The 17,132-nt window shown below is 40.9% G+C and overlaps 1 protein-coding gene across 7 annotated transcripts in view; it reads left to right on the top strand.

Annotated features, from left to right (window-relative positions):
• EP400 (E1A binding protein p400) overlaps positions 1-17,132 on the top strand; it is a 157,402-nt gene that overhangs the window by 83,158 nt on the left and 57,112 nt on the right. For all 7 annotated transcript variants that reach the window (XM_075832945.1, XM_075832935.1, XM_075832928.1 and 4 more), the window contains 9 exons: positions 229-389; positions 1,085-1,249; positions 2,506-2,667; positions 4,299-4,390; positions 11,353-11,642; positions 11,761-11,963; positions 12,382-12,551; positions 13,458-13,654; positions 13,742-13,853. In XM_075832945.1, the coding sequence (XP_075689060.1) occupies positions 229-389; positions 1,085-1,249; positions 2,506-2,667; positions 4,299-4,390; positions 11,353-11,642; positions 11,761-11,963; positions 12,382-12,551; positions 13,458-13,654; positions 13,742-13,853 (1,552 nt within the window). The remainder of the gene's footprint in view (positions 1-228; positions 390-1,084; positions 1,250-2,505; positions 2,668-4,298; positions 4,391-11,352; positions 11,643-11,760; positions 11,964-12,381; positions 12,552-13,457; positions 13,655-13,741; positions 13,854-17,132) is intronic.

Genomic DNA, 17,132 nt, shown 5'->3' with positions numbered 1-17,132 from the left:
AATGGCAATTTCTATGGATTCACACACAATCAATATATATATAGTCAGTTGCTTTACCCTTTGTGAAGAACTTGACCTAATATCTATTGTAACCATCTACATTACTTACTAGTATATTTGTCTGAACCATACTGAAATTCTATATTTAGCTAGAGATAAATCTTTTTTTAAACAAGCATTGTTTCCTGAAATTAGTATCCTATAAATGTTGCATCCCCAACCATACAGGTTGTTTCAGCCAGTTCTGTATGGTCAGAAGCCAGAAGGGAGAACTGTGGCTTTCTCCAATACTCCAGCATCTCGACTAGTTACCACAACCACAGCTACAGTAACTCAGCAGAGCCACGCACGAGGACGATCCCCAATAACCACAGCTTCTACAAATCAAGGTATGAAAAGTCATGTGGATGTGGATTTCAATGGTTCTGATGTCATTTATCTGCACGTTTGTGTGATTTGGTTCGTTTCGACATCCCAATTCCTTATCTTTTGGGCACCATACTGTATGGCACTTAGAATTAGACACTCTGGTATCGATCTTTGTACACAGCATGACAGTACACCATATGGGGGGTCACCGCACAGGGCACCTTTTAATGTAAGACCAGCCCTGGTTACATCACAGATGCATGCTGGGCGAGGGTATGGATTATTAGGAGTCTGACCTGTCTTGAGTTGAGTACAGCTTCCCAGAAGGGAAACAGGAGATAAAGGCAGGATCTCTGCTACTACTGAAGGTATGAAGTTATAAAAAAGTTTCATATGTTTTTTTTTTTTATAAATTCACATGAAGCGTTCTTCAGACTATTTCAACAATGTCAATTTGTTCTGGTAAAGCATCGTTCTTTAGCTGTGCACAGACTATGTGAATTTTTACATTTCTGTCCTTTTATTTCTCTTATAAAAGAGCTAATTATAGAAATCTAATAAGATTATATTTGCCTTTGCTTAGGTAAATTTGCATGCACGTGATTGCCACAACTATATTTAAAAATAGTTCTACCGAAAACGATCACCATCAATGAAAATGGCTACGAACTTGTGTTTTCTTTAATTAATTTAGTTTTTTGGGTTTTTTTTGCAGGCGGTGAAGTGGTAAAAATTGCTCAGCTGGCTACTTCTGGTGCAGCTCAAGGTAGAATAGCACAGCCCAAAACCCCAGTCACCCTGCAATTCCAAGGAAACACATTCACACTGTCCCAGAGCCAACTGCGTCAGCTAACTGCTGGGCAGCCACTGCAGCTTCAAGGTAACTATGTAGTGTAGAGACCTGGAATCTCAGGTCAGATTTGCCTATTGTCCACAGTTAAAATCTGAGAGGAAGGCTCTCTCCGTATATAGTATGAGTCACATCCGGGGCCAGTCTTTGGAGTGAGCGAACTGTGTGGTCGCGCAGGGCACATCAGCCATCCTTGCTGAGGGACTGGTACCTGTGACTTGTGACCTCTTTGAATTGTAATATTAGTTGTATAGCAGTTTTTTTAAATACATTTTATAGTACTGTTATTAGATTACTTTAGCTATGGGCCTAATATTTGGTTACTCTATGTTGATATTATTTAAAGAGGCTCTGTCGCCACATTATAAGTGCCCTATCTTCTACATTGGTGATCGGTGCTGTAATGTAGATAACATCAGTGCTTTTTATTTATAAAAACAATCAATTTTGACGGCGTTACGACCTATTTTAGATTTATGCTAATGACTTTCTTAATGGACAACTGGGCGTTTTTACTTTTTGACTAAGTGGCCGTTGTGGAGAGAAGTGTATGACGCTGATCAATCGGTGACCAATCCGCGTCATACACTTCTCTCCATTCCTTTACTCAGCACATAGTGTTCTTGCTAGATCATGATGTGCAGTCACATACACACACATTAACGTTACTGAAATGTCTTGAGAGTTAATAGACATCGCTTCCAGCCAGGACGCGATGTCTATTCACAATCCCGACACTTCGCTAACGTTTGTGTGGGACTTACAGCACAGCAAGCGTAATCTCGCGAGATCACGCTGTAAGTCATACACTTCTCTCCACAACGCCCACTTAGTCAAAAAGTAAAAACACGCCCAGTTGGGCATTAAGAAAGTCATTAGCATAAAGCTAATATAGGTCATAACTCCGTGAAAAATGATTGTTTTTCTAAATAAAAAACACTGCTGTAATCTACATTACAGCGCAGATCACATTATGTACAAGATAGGCCACTTATAATGTGGTGACAGAGCATTTAAGCACTGTATGTTTGTATTGTTTGGCACTGCTACCTAGGCACTGTACAGTTTTTTTTTTAGTTGTATTTGTCTCATTGTATGTTGGTGGTAGCACTGTATTGGATTTTTATTTAGACAACTGAAGTGTTATTTGGGTGCCATAATGTATGGCACTTATAATTAGACATTGTATGGTACCGTTATTTGTACACTGTATGATAGTACACCATGTGGGGGGGTCACCAACAGGTTATTAAACCGTTTCAAATGCTTGTTTCTTAAATTTACAGGAAGCGTTCTTCAGATTGTTTCGGCTCCTGGACAGCAGTATCTTCGACCCCCTGGACCAGTAGCAATGCAGACTGTGACTCAAGGGACTTCCATTCAAAATGCAATTAATGCTTTGGGAAACCAGCATCCTGCCAACATACCATCTTTAAGTCCGCAAATGGGTGTGCAAAATTGTTTAATTTTGTGTATATATATATTTTATTTTTTTTACAAAAAGAAAAGATCACACACATTAATGTACACAGGCTTTCCAAAATCTATGCAGCAATACAAGAGTACAATATAGAAACGTCCATTTGCTACATGTTAAATGGTTCGTCCTGTTTCTTTTGTATAAAAAAAAAAAAATGATAACATTTTCTAATTTACCTTCTGTCAAGATCTCTGCTTGTTGTTATTCAGTAGCTACATTCATTGTTTGCTTCCAGTGGATAAAATTCTGTCCATGGTTATGTGTTGGACACCCAGGGGCTGGGATCGTTACAGTTACAGTAGGTGTATCACAGCTGTGTCTACTAACGATCGCAAGACCTGTGTGTCCAGGATATACCATAAATGTCTGATGGGCAGGAGTGCCCCATTGTGCAGCTGTTTCCGTAACTAGTTCTAGACTTGAATAGAGAGAGCAGCAAACCTACACAGCAATCTCTCCATTCATTCACTAAGTGGAGTCAGGGGATCTCTGTTCTCCTGATAGGTAGTGCCACATATCAAACATTCATGGCATATCGCGTGGTTGTGTTATAAGTGTTTGAAGGTAAACCCCTTTAATGTACGCAAAAAGAAATTGAAATTATATTAATAATAAGGAAGGTGAATACAAAATACAAAGTAATTCTGCACCTTGTAACAAAGTTTATTTACTTACAGTATTTCCTCTTGCTTATATAGCGCCAACATATTCTGCAGCTGTACAGGGATTGTCACCATTCACATCAGTCTCTGTCCCCAATGGGGCTCACAATTTAATTTCTCTTTTTCAAGCACACTAGCGCCAATTTCATAGGAAGCCAATTAACCTATCAGCAGGTTTTTGTAATATATCAGTGGGTTTCCAGTTTACCCGAAGGAAACCCGCGCAAGCTCCATGCAGATGTTGCCCTTAGTGGAAATAAATGTGCAAGTGTTAGTCTTCTGTGACTAACAGTAAAAAAACACAGAGAGAAGCAGCAGCACCCTGCAGGCGGTATGAGAGAGATATACAAACATTCAATCATTCTTCAATTGCATGATTACTTTAATCCAAATTAAAGGTAAGGTTCTTAGTGCACATTTTGATCAAGGGGCCCTCATACAGGGGGTCACTACACTATATGTTATACCTCCACACAACTAAAGACTCACCTCTTGGGCTTAGACCTATGTCCAAATTGAATTCAGAATAAGTAGGAACCATTTTTTATTCAGTAATAATTAAAAATAGCTGTGGACAAAGTGCACGACCAAGATGGAGGCAGTCACCACCCTCAAATATAGAATTCAAAAGACACTATTGAGTCCGTCAAAAAAACGGAACTCTTTCACAACGGTGACAAACGGAAACCATTTGCTAAATATTCGTTACTAAAGGTTTCCGTTTCCGTTGAGCGGTTCCCCAGACGGAAACCTCCGAGGGAACCCCTCAACAGAAAGCAACGCAGATGTGAACACAGCCTGATACAAACTCATATTCCATAATATAATGCAGATAAACCTTGATAAAATCAATTACAACAGGCAGTTGATAAATATATATTAAGAAGAGGCTGTTGCAGAAAAGAGATTCTACATTGTATTTGTTTACATGTTACAGGAATTCAAGGAAGAAACATCATGCCTTATCCTGGCGGTGGTGATCCTGCATCTTCTCTCAGAACCTCACAGAGTTCAGTTACCCCAGCACAGGTATCCCATTCTATTCTATATTCATTAGTGAATAAATCTTTACACAAAAAGACTCTTAAAGCAACTTAATGACAGATGTTTGTTCAAATTATTGTGTATTTGCAGTCTAGAATCTGATAATATCAACCCCTTCCCTCTTCAGCCACTTTTGACCTTCCTGACAGAGCCTCATTTTTCAAACCTGACATGTTTCACTTTATGTGGTAATAACGTCAATGTTTTCACCTATCCAAGCGATTCTGAGATTGTTTTCTTGTGACACATTGGACTTTATGTTACTGACAAACTTTGCTTGATACGTTCAGTATTTAATTGTGAAAACTACCAAAATTTAGCGAAAAATTGCAAACATGTGCATTTTTCTCAATTTAAATGTATCTGCTTGTAAGACAGGCAGTTATACCAGACAAAATTGTTGCTAATTAACATCCCCCATATGTCTACTTTAGTTTGGCATCGTTTTTTGAACATCCTTTTATTTTTCTAGGATGTTACAAGGCTTAGAACTTTAGCAGCAATTTCTCACATTTTCAAGAAAATTTCAAAAGGCTATTTATACAGGGGCCAGTTCAGTTGTGAAGTGGCTTTGAGGGCCTTATATATTAGAAACCCCCAATAAGTCCCCTCAAAGTATTCAAAACAGCATTTAGAAAGTTTCTTAACCCTTTAGACGTTTCACAGGAATTAAAGCAAAGTAGAGGGGAAATTTACAAATTTCGTTCTTTTTTGCAGAAATCCATTTTTAATACAATTTTTTTTGTAACACAGAAAGTTTTACCAGAAAAATGCAACTCAATATTTATTGCCCATATTCGGCAGTTTTTAGAAATATCCCACATATGGCTCTAGTGCACTAATGGACTGAAACACAGGCCTCAGAAGCAAAGGAGCACCTAGTGGATTTTGGGGCCTTATTTTTATTAGAATATATTTTAAGCACCATGTCAGGTTTGAAGAGGACTTGTGGGGCCAAAAAGTGGAAATCCCCCAAAAGTGTCCCCATTTGGGAAACTACACCCCTCAAGGAAATTATCTAGGGGTATAGTGAGCATTTTGACCACACAGGTTTTTTACAGAAATTATTGGAAGTAGGCCGTGAAAATTAAAATCTAAATTTTTTCTAATTTCCACAAAGACTAAAGGAGAAAAATCACCGCAAAATTTGTAAAGACGTTTCTCCCGAGTAAAACAATACCCCACATGTGGTCATAAACGGCTGTTTGGACACACGGCAGGGCTTAGAAGGGATGGAGCGCCATTTGGCTTTTGGAGTTCACATTTAGCAGGAATGGTTTGCGGAGGCCATGTCACATTTACAAAGCCCCTGAGGGGACAAAACAGTGGAAACCCCCCACAAATGACCCCATTTTGGAAATTACACCCATTGAGGAAATTATCTAGGGGTATAGTGAGCGTTTTGACCCCACAGGTTTTTTTGCAAAAATTATTGGAAGTAGGCCCTGAAAATGACAATCTAAATGTTTTCAAAGAAAATGTAGGTTTAGCTCATTTTTTCTCATTTCCACAAGGTCTGAAGGAGAAAAAGCACCGTAAAATTTGTAAAGCAATTTCTCCCGAGTAAATCAATGCCCCAAATGTGGTAATAAACGGCTGTTTGGAAACACGGCAGGGCTTAGAAGGGAAAGAGCGCTATTTGGCTTTTGGAGATCGCATTTAGCAGGAATGGTTTGCGGAGGCCATGTCGCATTTGCAAAGCCCCTGAGGGGACAAAACAATGAAAACGCCCAAGAAGGGACTCTATTTAGGAAACTACACCCCTTGAGGAATTCATCTAGGGGTGTAGTGAGCATTTTGACCCCACAGGTGTTTCATAGAATTTATTAGAATTGGGCAGTGAAAATAAAAACAATCCTTTTTCTTCAGTAAGATGTAGCTTTAGGTCAAAATTTTTCATTTTCTCAACAAATAAAGGACAAAAAGAACCCCAACATTTGTAAAGCAATTTCTCCCGAGTACAGCAAAACCCCATATGTAGTCATAAACTGCTGTTTGGGCACACGACAGGGCTCAGAAGGGAAGGAGCGCCATTTGGAGTGCAGATTTTGCTGTATTGGTTACTGGGCGCCTGTGGGACCAAAACATTGGAAACCCCCCAGAAGTGACCACATTTTGGAAACTACACCCCTCAATGCATTCACCTAGGGGTGTAGTGAGCATGTTAACCCTGCAGGTGTTTTGTAGAAATTAGTGTGCACTCGATGTTGCAGAGTGAAAATGGGATTTTTTTTCCATAGATATGCCAATATGTGGTGCCCAGCTTGTGCCACCATAACAAGACAGCCCTCTAATTATTATGCTGTGTTTCCCGGTTTTAGAAACACCCTACATGTGGCCCTAATCTTTTGCCTGGACATTCGACCAGGCTCAGGAGTGAAAGAGCACCATGTAAAATTGAGGCCTAATTTGGCTCTGATGTGAAATAATAAAAAGAAACCCCTGAGAAGTGACCCCATTTTGGAAACTGCACCCCTCAAGGAATTTATTAAGGGTGTAGTGAGCATCTTCACCCCACAGGTCTTTTCCATAAATGAATGCGCTGCGGATGGTGCAAATTAAAGATGTATATTTTTCCCTAGATATGCCATTTCAGTGGCAAATATGTAGTGCCCAGCTTATGCCACTGGAGATACACACTCCCGCGTATGGCGACGCCATATATGTGGAAGTTAACTGTAAACTGCTGTTTGGGAACGCTGTAGGGTTCTGGAGGGAGGTAGCGCCATTTGGCTTTTGGAGAGCGGATTTTGCTTGGTAGTAGTTTTGTTTGAGTATTGCTGGTGTTTCTGTTTATAATGTGGGGGTACATGTAAGCTGGGCAGAGTACATCAGTGGCATAGTCAGGTGGTATAATAATGAGGTAATAAAATGATCCATAGATGTGTGTAAGGCCTTATTCACACGAATGTGTTTCATGTCCGTCGCACGGACCCATGTAACTCAATGGGCCGTTCAGACAGTCCGTGATTTTCACGCAGCGTGTGTCCGCTGCGTAAAACTCACGACATGTCCTATACTTGAGCGTGTTTTGCGTATCACGCACCCATTGAAGTCAATGGGTGCGTGAAAATCACGCGCAGCACACGGACGCACTTCCGTGTGCTGCGTGTAATTCGCGCAACAGTAGATCAAGAAGTGAAGGGAAAAATAAAACACCTTCCTTCATTTCTTTTTCTAAACATCAAAACCGCGTGTCATAAGGATGGCATATGCGTGAAAATCACGCAGCCACGCAGTGAACACTTATGACACATGGAACTGCAACTCGCAAAAAACTCTGCGTTTTTGCGCGCGCAAAACGCACACGTTCGTTTGAATAAGGCCTTACTCTGTGACACAATCCTTTCTGCACAGGCCGGTGTCGCACTGATAAATGGCGTCCTTTCTTATCCCCCTTTTGGTCCACACTCTGCACTTTTGCAGTTTGGGGAATTTTGCTGGGAAGTGTTGTCCTGGTATAATACGGGCGCCCTCGCTTCCAGCAGATATGTTTCGGCCCTCCGCTTCCTGGTTCCTTAATAAATCGCATCTTGAAACAGAAGAAATGTTCCCCTCGGGCTGCACAACTGCATATTTTTTATTTCCTGACTTATTGGAGCCTTAACTTATTTTATTTTTTCATAGACGTAGCGGTATGAGGGCTGTTTTTTTGCGGGACGAGCTGTAGTTATTATTGGTACCATTTTGGGGTACATGCGACTTTTTGATCACCTTTTATCCTATTTATTTGGAGGCCAGGTAATCAAAAAACCGCAATTCTGCCATAGTTTTTTTTAGGGTTTTTTTTATACATCGTTAACCACGCATTATAAATTACATGTTAACTTTATTCTGTGGGTCAGTACGATTCCGGCGATACCTAATTTATAGCACTTTTTTATGTTTTACAACTTTTTGCACAAAGAATGTACAACTTTTTGTAAAAAGAATGTATTTTTTCTGTCGTTAAGTTGTGAGAACCATAACTTTTTAACTTTTTTGTCGACTGAGGTGTATGAGGGCTTGTTTTTTGCGAGACGAGATATAGTTTTTATAGGTAAGATTTTTGGATACGTGTGATTTTTTGATCACTTTTTATTCCAATATTTGTAGGGCAAAGTGACCAAAAAACAGAAACTCTGGTATAGTTTTTTTACGGGGTTTTTTTACGCTGTTCACCGCGTGCAATAAATAATATATTTTTTTTATAGCTTAGGTCATTACGGTCGTGGCGATACCAAATATGTGTGGTTTATTCTTTTTTTTCAATAATAAAGGACTTGATAAGGGAACAGGGCGATTGTGTTTTATTTTATTACTTGAAACTTATTATGTTTTCAAACTTTTTATTTTTTTCACTTTTTTTTTACACTTTTTTTCAAGTCCCACTAGGGGACTTGAAGGTCCAACTGTCCGTTTTTTTTTTTTTTCTAATACATTGCGCTACCTACGTAGTGCAATGTATTAGATCTGTCAGTTATTCACTGACGACGAGCCGATTAGGCTTTGCCTCCCGGCGGGGCCTAATCTGCTTCCGTAATGGCAGACCAGGAGGCCATTGTGCCTCCTGTTGCCATAGCAGCAGTCGCCAGTCCTGATTGCCTGTCAGGGCTGGCGATTTGCTAGCAACCGCTAAAATGCAGCGATTGCTTTCGATCGCTGCATCGAAGGGGTTAATGGCAGGGATCAGAGCTAGCTCCGGTTCCTGCCATTACAGGTGGATGTCAGCTGTAAGATACATCTGACATCCACCGCTGATGACGCCGGATCAGCTCCTGAGCCGGCGCCATCTTGCCGGCGGCTATGGAAGCCGATCAGGTTCTGACTGGCTTCCGTGCTAGGCAGACCGGGAGGCCAGTATTAGGCCTCCGGTTGCCATTACAGCCACCGGAACCCCCGGCAATTTCATTGCTGGGGTTCCGATGAGCTGCAAACACCGTAAATGCAGCGATCACGTTTGAGCGCTGCATTTAAGGGGTTAATGGCGGGGATCTAAGCTCATTTCGGTCCCCGCCATTACAGCCGGATGTCAGCTGTAAGATACTGCTGACATCCGGCGATGACGGCACCGGCTCAGCTTCTGAGCCGGTGCCAAGCATTTGGCGTATGGGTACGGCAAAATGTGGGAAGCACTAGCTTTCCATGCTGTATCCATACGTCAAATGTCGGGAAGGGGTTAAAAGTTGTATGACTGACATCTCTGTGACAACCCGGAACAGTATAGTAGAGAGCTTTGTAGTAAATGCATATACATTTGTTGTGTGATACCTACAATATAGAGCAGTTGCATTCCAGTTTAGGAAGCACTATTTGCACCACAGTAATATTTTATGTTAAAAAGGGCATCTGGAACTATGTTAGACATTTTGAAATTGGGATATAACCTGCCCTAATAACACCAACCTAGTGCATTCACTGAACAGTAAACCCAAAGTCTCCGAGGCTAAAAAGGGGGTGCATGTTATTTAAGTTGTGGGTCTTGTCAGGGGAGACGGATGCCCTGCATTGCATACAGTGCTGGCTTCCTTTCAGCCGTACCATTGCAGCCACTAGGTTAGCGGTGATAGGGAGTCTAATGGATTCCCTAACTAAACCCTTTTGCTGCCGCAAACTTTTTCACGCTTTTGACATACACAAATAAAACCTGAATTTTAAAATAAAAAAAGATCATATTATTACCGAAAACCCAATTTAATTTTATTTTTTGAAAGTAGACAGCTTACACACTGTAAAAATGCCACCAAACATTTACACTCATGGGCATTTACACTCATTTTGCATTAAAGCGTAAATGTATAAAAGCCATGTTTGTGGCTAAAACTCTGACCCAAGCAGAGCCTGAAAGGCACAACACTTAGCACCTATAATACCCCTTGGGCAGTATTATAACCATAAGACATAGTCTATAATTAAGAAATCCTATATATGCCTCATATTAATGTATACAAAAGAAAAATAGTCTTTCAGACATGTTAGTCCAAAAATATAAATTTTATTGTTCCACAAATGGAATACCCTCCCAAAGATCCCCATACAAATATATACAAGATTAAAACATACTTAAAATCAAACAAAATCCGAGATAATCAATTCACCACCAAAGCCCATATGTTATAATGATACATAGTATACAGCAGGTAAATAGCAACACCAATCACAGGAAGAGTATAAAGTCTACAAACTGATATAAAGTCATATAGTATCAGCCTCCCTCCCCACTATCTAGGTGAAAATCTATCAAAATTGTTATACCAACCACCATACATGAATACTAAGCATGGTTGCATATCAATTACCTGTGGCTGACATGATGGCTGTTGATGGTCTCAGAGGAAACACCTCCTGAAAGGCACAACACCTCCTAAAAATAAAAGTTGAACATGTGTCGAGTTCATGCCACGTGTCTACATTTACATAATCAAAGTTTACAAATGGTCTGATATGGGGCAGGGGTGGATTAGATGTGTTCATCCTCTCTCTCCTTTAGTAGAAAAAAAAAAGACCCCCTCCATAAATGTGACTCTTATTGATAGGAGGGGTGATTCCATGAAGAGAAGTTCCTGCGTCATCCCCCTGGGGTCACTGAATGGGTATGCAGGGGGAGAGATGACATGAACAGGCTGCTTCCTCCCCCTCACCTCTCCCATACAGACACTAAACCGGGAAGTAAAACTTTTCATCCTGCTCCCGACTTCAAAAGAGCCCTGAATATTGCACCTATTTGCTTTGAGCCTGGTATCATTTGAAAGCTAAGATGTTATTCTGATATTAAGACCTAAGCTCTAGTCCATGTATTCTAGTCACAGCATACGTTTTTGGCAGTGAAGGCGTTCATGAGGTATGTCTTGGTGACTAATCCACTTAGTTCTTTAAAATGTAATGGCTGTGTTTAAATAGAACCTGATAATGGTTATGAATGGTTGCAATCTGATTTACTGGCATTACATTATATTTGTTTCATGCAGGACGTGGCGGAAGAAAAGCAGCGCATATTAAGAGATCGCCTGGAGCGACTGTTTACCTGTAATGAACGGCGCTGTGCACGGGCTCCCATTTATGGGATTGACCTGTTATCACTTTGTCATATGCAGTCTTCAGGATCTCATCCACATGTGAAAGAAACACAGAGGGGTTGGTTGGGATCTGTAAACTGTCTGTTATCTTCTCACTCTTCCAAAGACAAGAGTGACCCTCTGGGGCAACTTATTCTATCCACGGAGCAGCAGAAGACAATACTGGAACCCCTAGCGAGAAGGTAAGTATGTTGTTTATGAGAACACATAGCTTCTTGCTTTTTTTTTATATATGTTTTGTGTGTTACTCTGCTGGAATGTATGAAATCTGAAAACTTTTTTAACATCTTTGTTCTATAGTGCATTGTGTGTGGTCCCTGCCGTTATTTCTCCTCCACCAATTTTGACAGTGCCACATCCTCCTCCCTTATATACTCACAACATGAAGATGCTAAGTCACAGTTTGAAGGAGCATGCAGCACCTTACTTGCAGTGCTTGCGAGAGCGAACATCCCCTAATCGTGTGCAGACTCCTGACCTGCGGCTCATCCAGTGTGATTCAGGTTGGTTCCATGCTGTGAAGGGTCAAGTTGTACCCAAGCCCATTTTTCACCAAGCCTTGTGGCATAATGACACAGACAATATTAAGATCACAAGTTAAGGCCCCATTCACATGACAGTATTTTCATCTATCCGTAAATACTGTGCGAACATACGATGGTATTTCATCCGTATGTACGGAAGGGTGTCTGTAAATACGGTCTGTATTTCATCCGTATTTGATCTGTATATACGGATCCGTAAAAAAAGAGGTAGGCTGTTAATGATGTCACCAACATGTTGCATAGCAATGCTTCTGTAAATACGGACGGTTTACGGATGCACATCCGTAGCCGTCCGAATTTACGGAAGCGCCCGTAGGCTTCTATTTAGTTTACAAGAGATGGTCTTTAAGATTGAATTTTTTTTTTTTTTACACAGGAAAGCTTGAAGCATTGTCCATTCTTCTCCGGAAGCTGAGGTCCGAGGGTCGACGTGTTTTGATCTTCTCTCAGATGCTACTCATGCTTGACATATTGGAGTCCTTCCTGGACAGCAACACTTTCACTTTCTTGAGGATCGATGAGTTTGCAAACTATGAACAGTGCCAGGTATGTAGTAGCTTATCTTTCTTAAAGTGTATCTCTTATAGGTGTACATATTTTTTTTTTCTTCCTCTAGATATTGAGATTTTAGTATAGATGTTTGTTTAACCACTTAACGATCAATGACATAACTACATCATGGCCGGGGGGAATCAAAAGTATTGAGCGGGATCAGAAGCTGAAAAAAAACATGATTGGTATCGCCGCGTCCGTAAAAGTACAAACTGTTACAATATAACATTATTTAACCCACAGGATTAACTCCGTAAAAAAATAAATCGGAATTTCTGTTTTTTGATCACTTTATAATGTAATAAAAAGTGATCAAAAGGTCGTACCAATAAAAACCACAGCTCACCCCGCAAAAGATAAGCGCTGACACCGCTCCAACGTCGAAAAAAAAAAAAGTTAAGGATCTCAAACTGTGGTGAAACAAACAATTTTTTTTTTAACAAATAATTTTTTCTTTGTAAAAGTAGTTCATCATAAAAAAACTATAGAAATTTGGTATCACCATAATAGTATTGACCCGCAGAATAAAGTTAAGATGTCCTTTTTTAACGCATGGTGAAAGCCGTTAAAACAAAACAAAAAATTTCAACCCTCAAATAATTTTTTTTTCAGTTCCCAGTACATTATATGGTACTTTAAATGGTGCTATTGAAAACTAAAATTTATCCTGCAAACAATAAGCCCTCATACGGCTGTTGACGGAAAAAATAAAAAAGTTATGGCTCTTGGAATGCAGGACAAACAAAAACGAAAAAATGGCCTGGTCCTTATTAGTATATTTCCAAACTTCATTGGCTGTGGCAGCACATATCTCTTACATTATAGGATTAAGGAATATATAGAAACTAAACAATGCTTGTGAAAAATTCGGCAACCTCATCTGCTAACGTTTTTACGCAGGATCTGATGAGGAGCTTTAATCAAGACCTTCGAATTTTCTGCATTTTAATATCAACCCAAAGCCGATCTCTTGGAGTTCCCTATGTGGAAGCAGACGCCGCAATCTTTTATGACAGTGATTTAAATCCAGTGATGGACTCTAGAGCTCAAGCATGGTGTGATCAGATCGGCAGGACAAAAGATATCCACATTTATAGGTAGGAACATGTGTTTTGCTAAACAGGAAATTGAAAATACTATATGCACAGGTCGATCTTTGTTAAATGTAACCTTTCTAAACATAGGCTCATAAGTGGAAATTCAGTTGAAGAGAAGCTGCTGAAGAATGGCACCAAGGATTTGATCCGAGAGGTGGCAGCTCAAGGAAATGACTTTTCTATGGCTTTTCTGACACAGGTGCATTTATAAATATTAAATGGCATGCAAACAAATTTGTGTTACAAAGTTAGTAAAGAAAGATATTGCTCTGTATATCACTAACTGCCCACATGTATAAAAAAGTGGTGTCATATTCGCCAATGTCTAAGTTATTTATTGACTTGTGTTGAGGCAGATTTATGACTACAAATCCTTGTTTGGTAAATTTATCATTACGTACACTATATGGCCAAAAGTATGTGGACGCCCCTCCTGATTATTGAGTTCAGGTGTTTCAGCTACACCCATTGCAAACAGTTGCATAAAATCAAGCACACAGCCATGCAATCCTTATAGACAAACATTGCTAGTAATATGGGTCGTACTGAAGATCTCAATTACTTTAAACGTGGCACTGTCATGGAATTCCACCTTTACCACAAGTCAGGTTGTGAAATTTCTGATCTGCTAGCTCTTCACGATCAACTGTAAGCAGTGTTGGACTGGAGTACCTTGGGCCCACCAGAGGAAATCATTCTTGGTGCCCACCCTTCAGCTATATAGAAATAATGCAAGACCAATCTCAATTGTGTAGTAAAACAAAGACGAATATTACCACCAGGGGCGGACACAGACAGCTGATGGCCCCTGCGCAAAAATAGTTAATGGGCCCCTTCCTCTCCAAAATATCATCATAAATCCCCCCTTATGTCTCTCTAACAATCTATCAGTAATTCTTAGCCATAAAATACATTGGCTTAGGCATTTACCTGCAATCTAATAGACAGTGGACCCCCTTAACTACTGGGCCCCTTTGCAGCTGCAGCAATGGTATGCCGCCCCTGATTACCACCATACAGTGACCATATTGTGGTAGATACCAGTTTCTACACAGGCAATCTGCTGACCATATAAGTAAAAACAGTAAAGTTAAATCCAGTGTACCCACAAGTAATGACTTTTCTGATTAGAATCGTTGACTTTCCCTTTTCTTCTTCATCAAGCCCAGACTGCCATGACTACTTCTTCCAGCCACGACAGGCCTTCAGCTTTTGCAGCATCCTCCCCATCTATTCCTCACTCTGTACAATAAGTCACCATCCGTACAGCCCAAGACAAAAATAATGCCCCACACAGTAATAGTCCCCCTTTAGGCCCCGCACAGTAATAGTGCTATGTTTAGTACTCCACACAGTGCCCCCCACTTTTTCTGCTCCCTTTAAGCCCCCCACAGTAAAAGTGCTCCTCTTAGTGCCCCATACAGTTATAGTTCCGCCACACAGTAATAGGGTCCCCTTTGTGCTCTCTACACAGTAATGCCTCCCTATGTGAAGCCACAGAGTAGTAATGTCCCCCTTTGTACCCCCATACAGTAGGGTAGTCACGATACCAGAATTTGAACTTCGATACCGATACTTTGTGTAATATTGCGATACTCGATACCAAAACGATACCTTTGCCAACAATAATAATAATAAAAAAATAAATTAAAAAAATGTTCTTACATTTTCTGATGTGAGGCACGTGGTATTAATTTTGAACCTCCATGTGCCTCACATTAATATTAATTAACCCCATCATATTCCTCAGTTATAATGGACAACATTGGGTTAATGTGTGCGGTACATGATGGAGTTAATTACTATTAATGTGAGGCACATGGAGGTTCAAAGTTCATAATACCTCGTGCCTCACATTAATAAGTGAAAGAAAGCCGTTTTTATTTTATAACTGCGTAAACATAAATTTATTACGATCGCGATGATACCGAATATGTGTCTATTTTATGTATTGATACTTATTTTAATGTTTATTGTAAAAAAATGTGTGTTTTTTTATTTTATTTACCATTACTTTATTTTTTTTTTACTTTTTATTTTTAAACTTTAATCTACTGGCATATTAAAATGCCAGTACATTAGCCTGTGTATTTATAGTACACAGGCAGTTGTTAGGACAGACCTAAGTATGCCCTAACAACAGAAAATATGGTCAGACAGCCCTGGGGTCCTTCAATCGACCCTGGGCTGTCTGCCCATATATGGTATGGCCCTCGATCCGTCACAGGGATTCCTTGTGAGGCGATCCAAAGGGTATCCCCCTTCTTATTTACCCCTTGAATGTTGCGGTCAACTTTGATTGCAGCATTCAAGTGAATAGCGGCGGAGATGAGCGGCTTCTCTGATCTCCGCCATTACAGCGGGACTGCAGCTGTGTAATACAGCCATTGCCCCGCTCCTGACAATAAGTGCGCGCGCAGGGTCAGCACAATGTGAAGCTGCCGGCGCTGCACTAATGAGCGGCGGTGCAGGCACTGAAGACAGAACATGGGGGTGTTATGCAGTGCGCCCCCCATGTTCTGTCTTCAGTGCCTGCGCTCATTGGTGCAGTGCCGGCCGCATCACTTCATGCTGATGGCGCACACACTTGTCATGCCTCAGGAGTGGGGCAATGGCTGTATTACACAGCCGCAACCCCGCTCTCATAAATTTATGTGTTACAATGCTAAGCTGTGCGGCGGCACAGCTTAGTATCGAAATACATGAAATAACGGTATTGAACTGTTTAAGGGTGCACGGTATCGAAACAGTATTGAAGTTTTGATGCATCGTGCATCCCTACCATACAGTAGTTAGGTCACCCTTTGTGCCCTCACACAACAGTAGTCCTCTTTTGTGCCCCCATGTGGTAGTTAGGTCGCCTTTGTGCCCCTATATAGTAGTTAGGTCCCATTTGTGCCCCCATATAGTCGTAGTAAGGGCGCCCCCTGTGCCCCCATATAGTGGTTAGGCCCCCTGTGCCCCCATATAGTAGTTAGGTCCTCTTGGTCCCCCATATAGTAGTTAGGTCCACCTTTGTGCCCCCATATAGTAGTTAGGTCCACCTTTGTTCCCCCTTGAGAGTAGTTAGGTCCGTCTTTGTGCCCCCATATAGTAGTTAGTTCCCGCTTTGTGCCCCCATAATATAGTAATTCAGTAGACTTTGTGCCACTATATAGTAGTTAGGTCCCCTTGGTTCCCCCATATAGTAGTTAGGTCCACTTTATGCTCCCATATAGGTCAGTTACGTGCCCTTGTGCACCCAATAAAGTTCCCCCAATGAGAATGAAAAAAAACTCGCCTACCCCCATTCCCATAACGAGCGGCTGGGTCCTCTTCCTGCAGCCTGCTCTCTGTGGCCTGGCGGAGTGATGTCCTCTGCGTCCTCCCATCATCTAGTAGGCCACAGGTCTTAAACAGCCTGGCGAGACAGGGGGCCATTGGCTTTCTGCTCTGCCATAGTCAGCGGCGCCTGCCCAGGGATGCACGGCCTCTAAAG

The sequence above is a fragment of the Rhinoderma darwinii genome, chromosome 1, assembly GCF_050947455.1.
Source record: "Rhinoderma darwinii isolate aRhiDar2 chromosome 1, aRhiDar2.hap1, whole genome shotgun sequence".
In the NCBI taxonomy this organism is placed as follows: domain Eukaryota; kingdom Metazoa; phylum Chordata; class Amphibia; order Anura; family Rhinodermatidae; genus Rhinoderma; species Rhinoderma darwinii.
The sequence above is the reverse complement of the archived record's forward strand: the minus strand, read 5'-3'. Positions and strand labels throughout refer to the sequence as shown.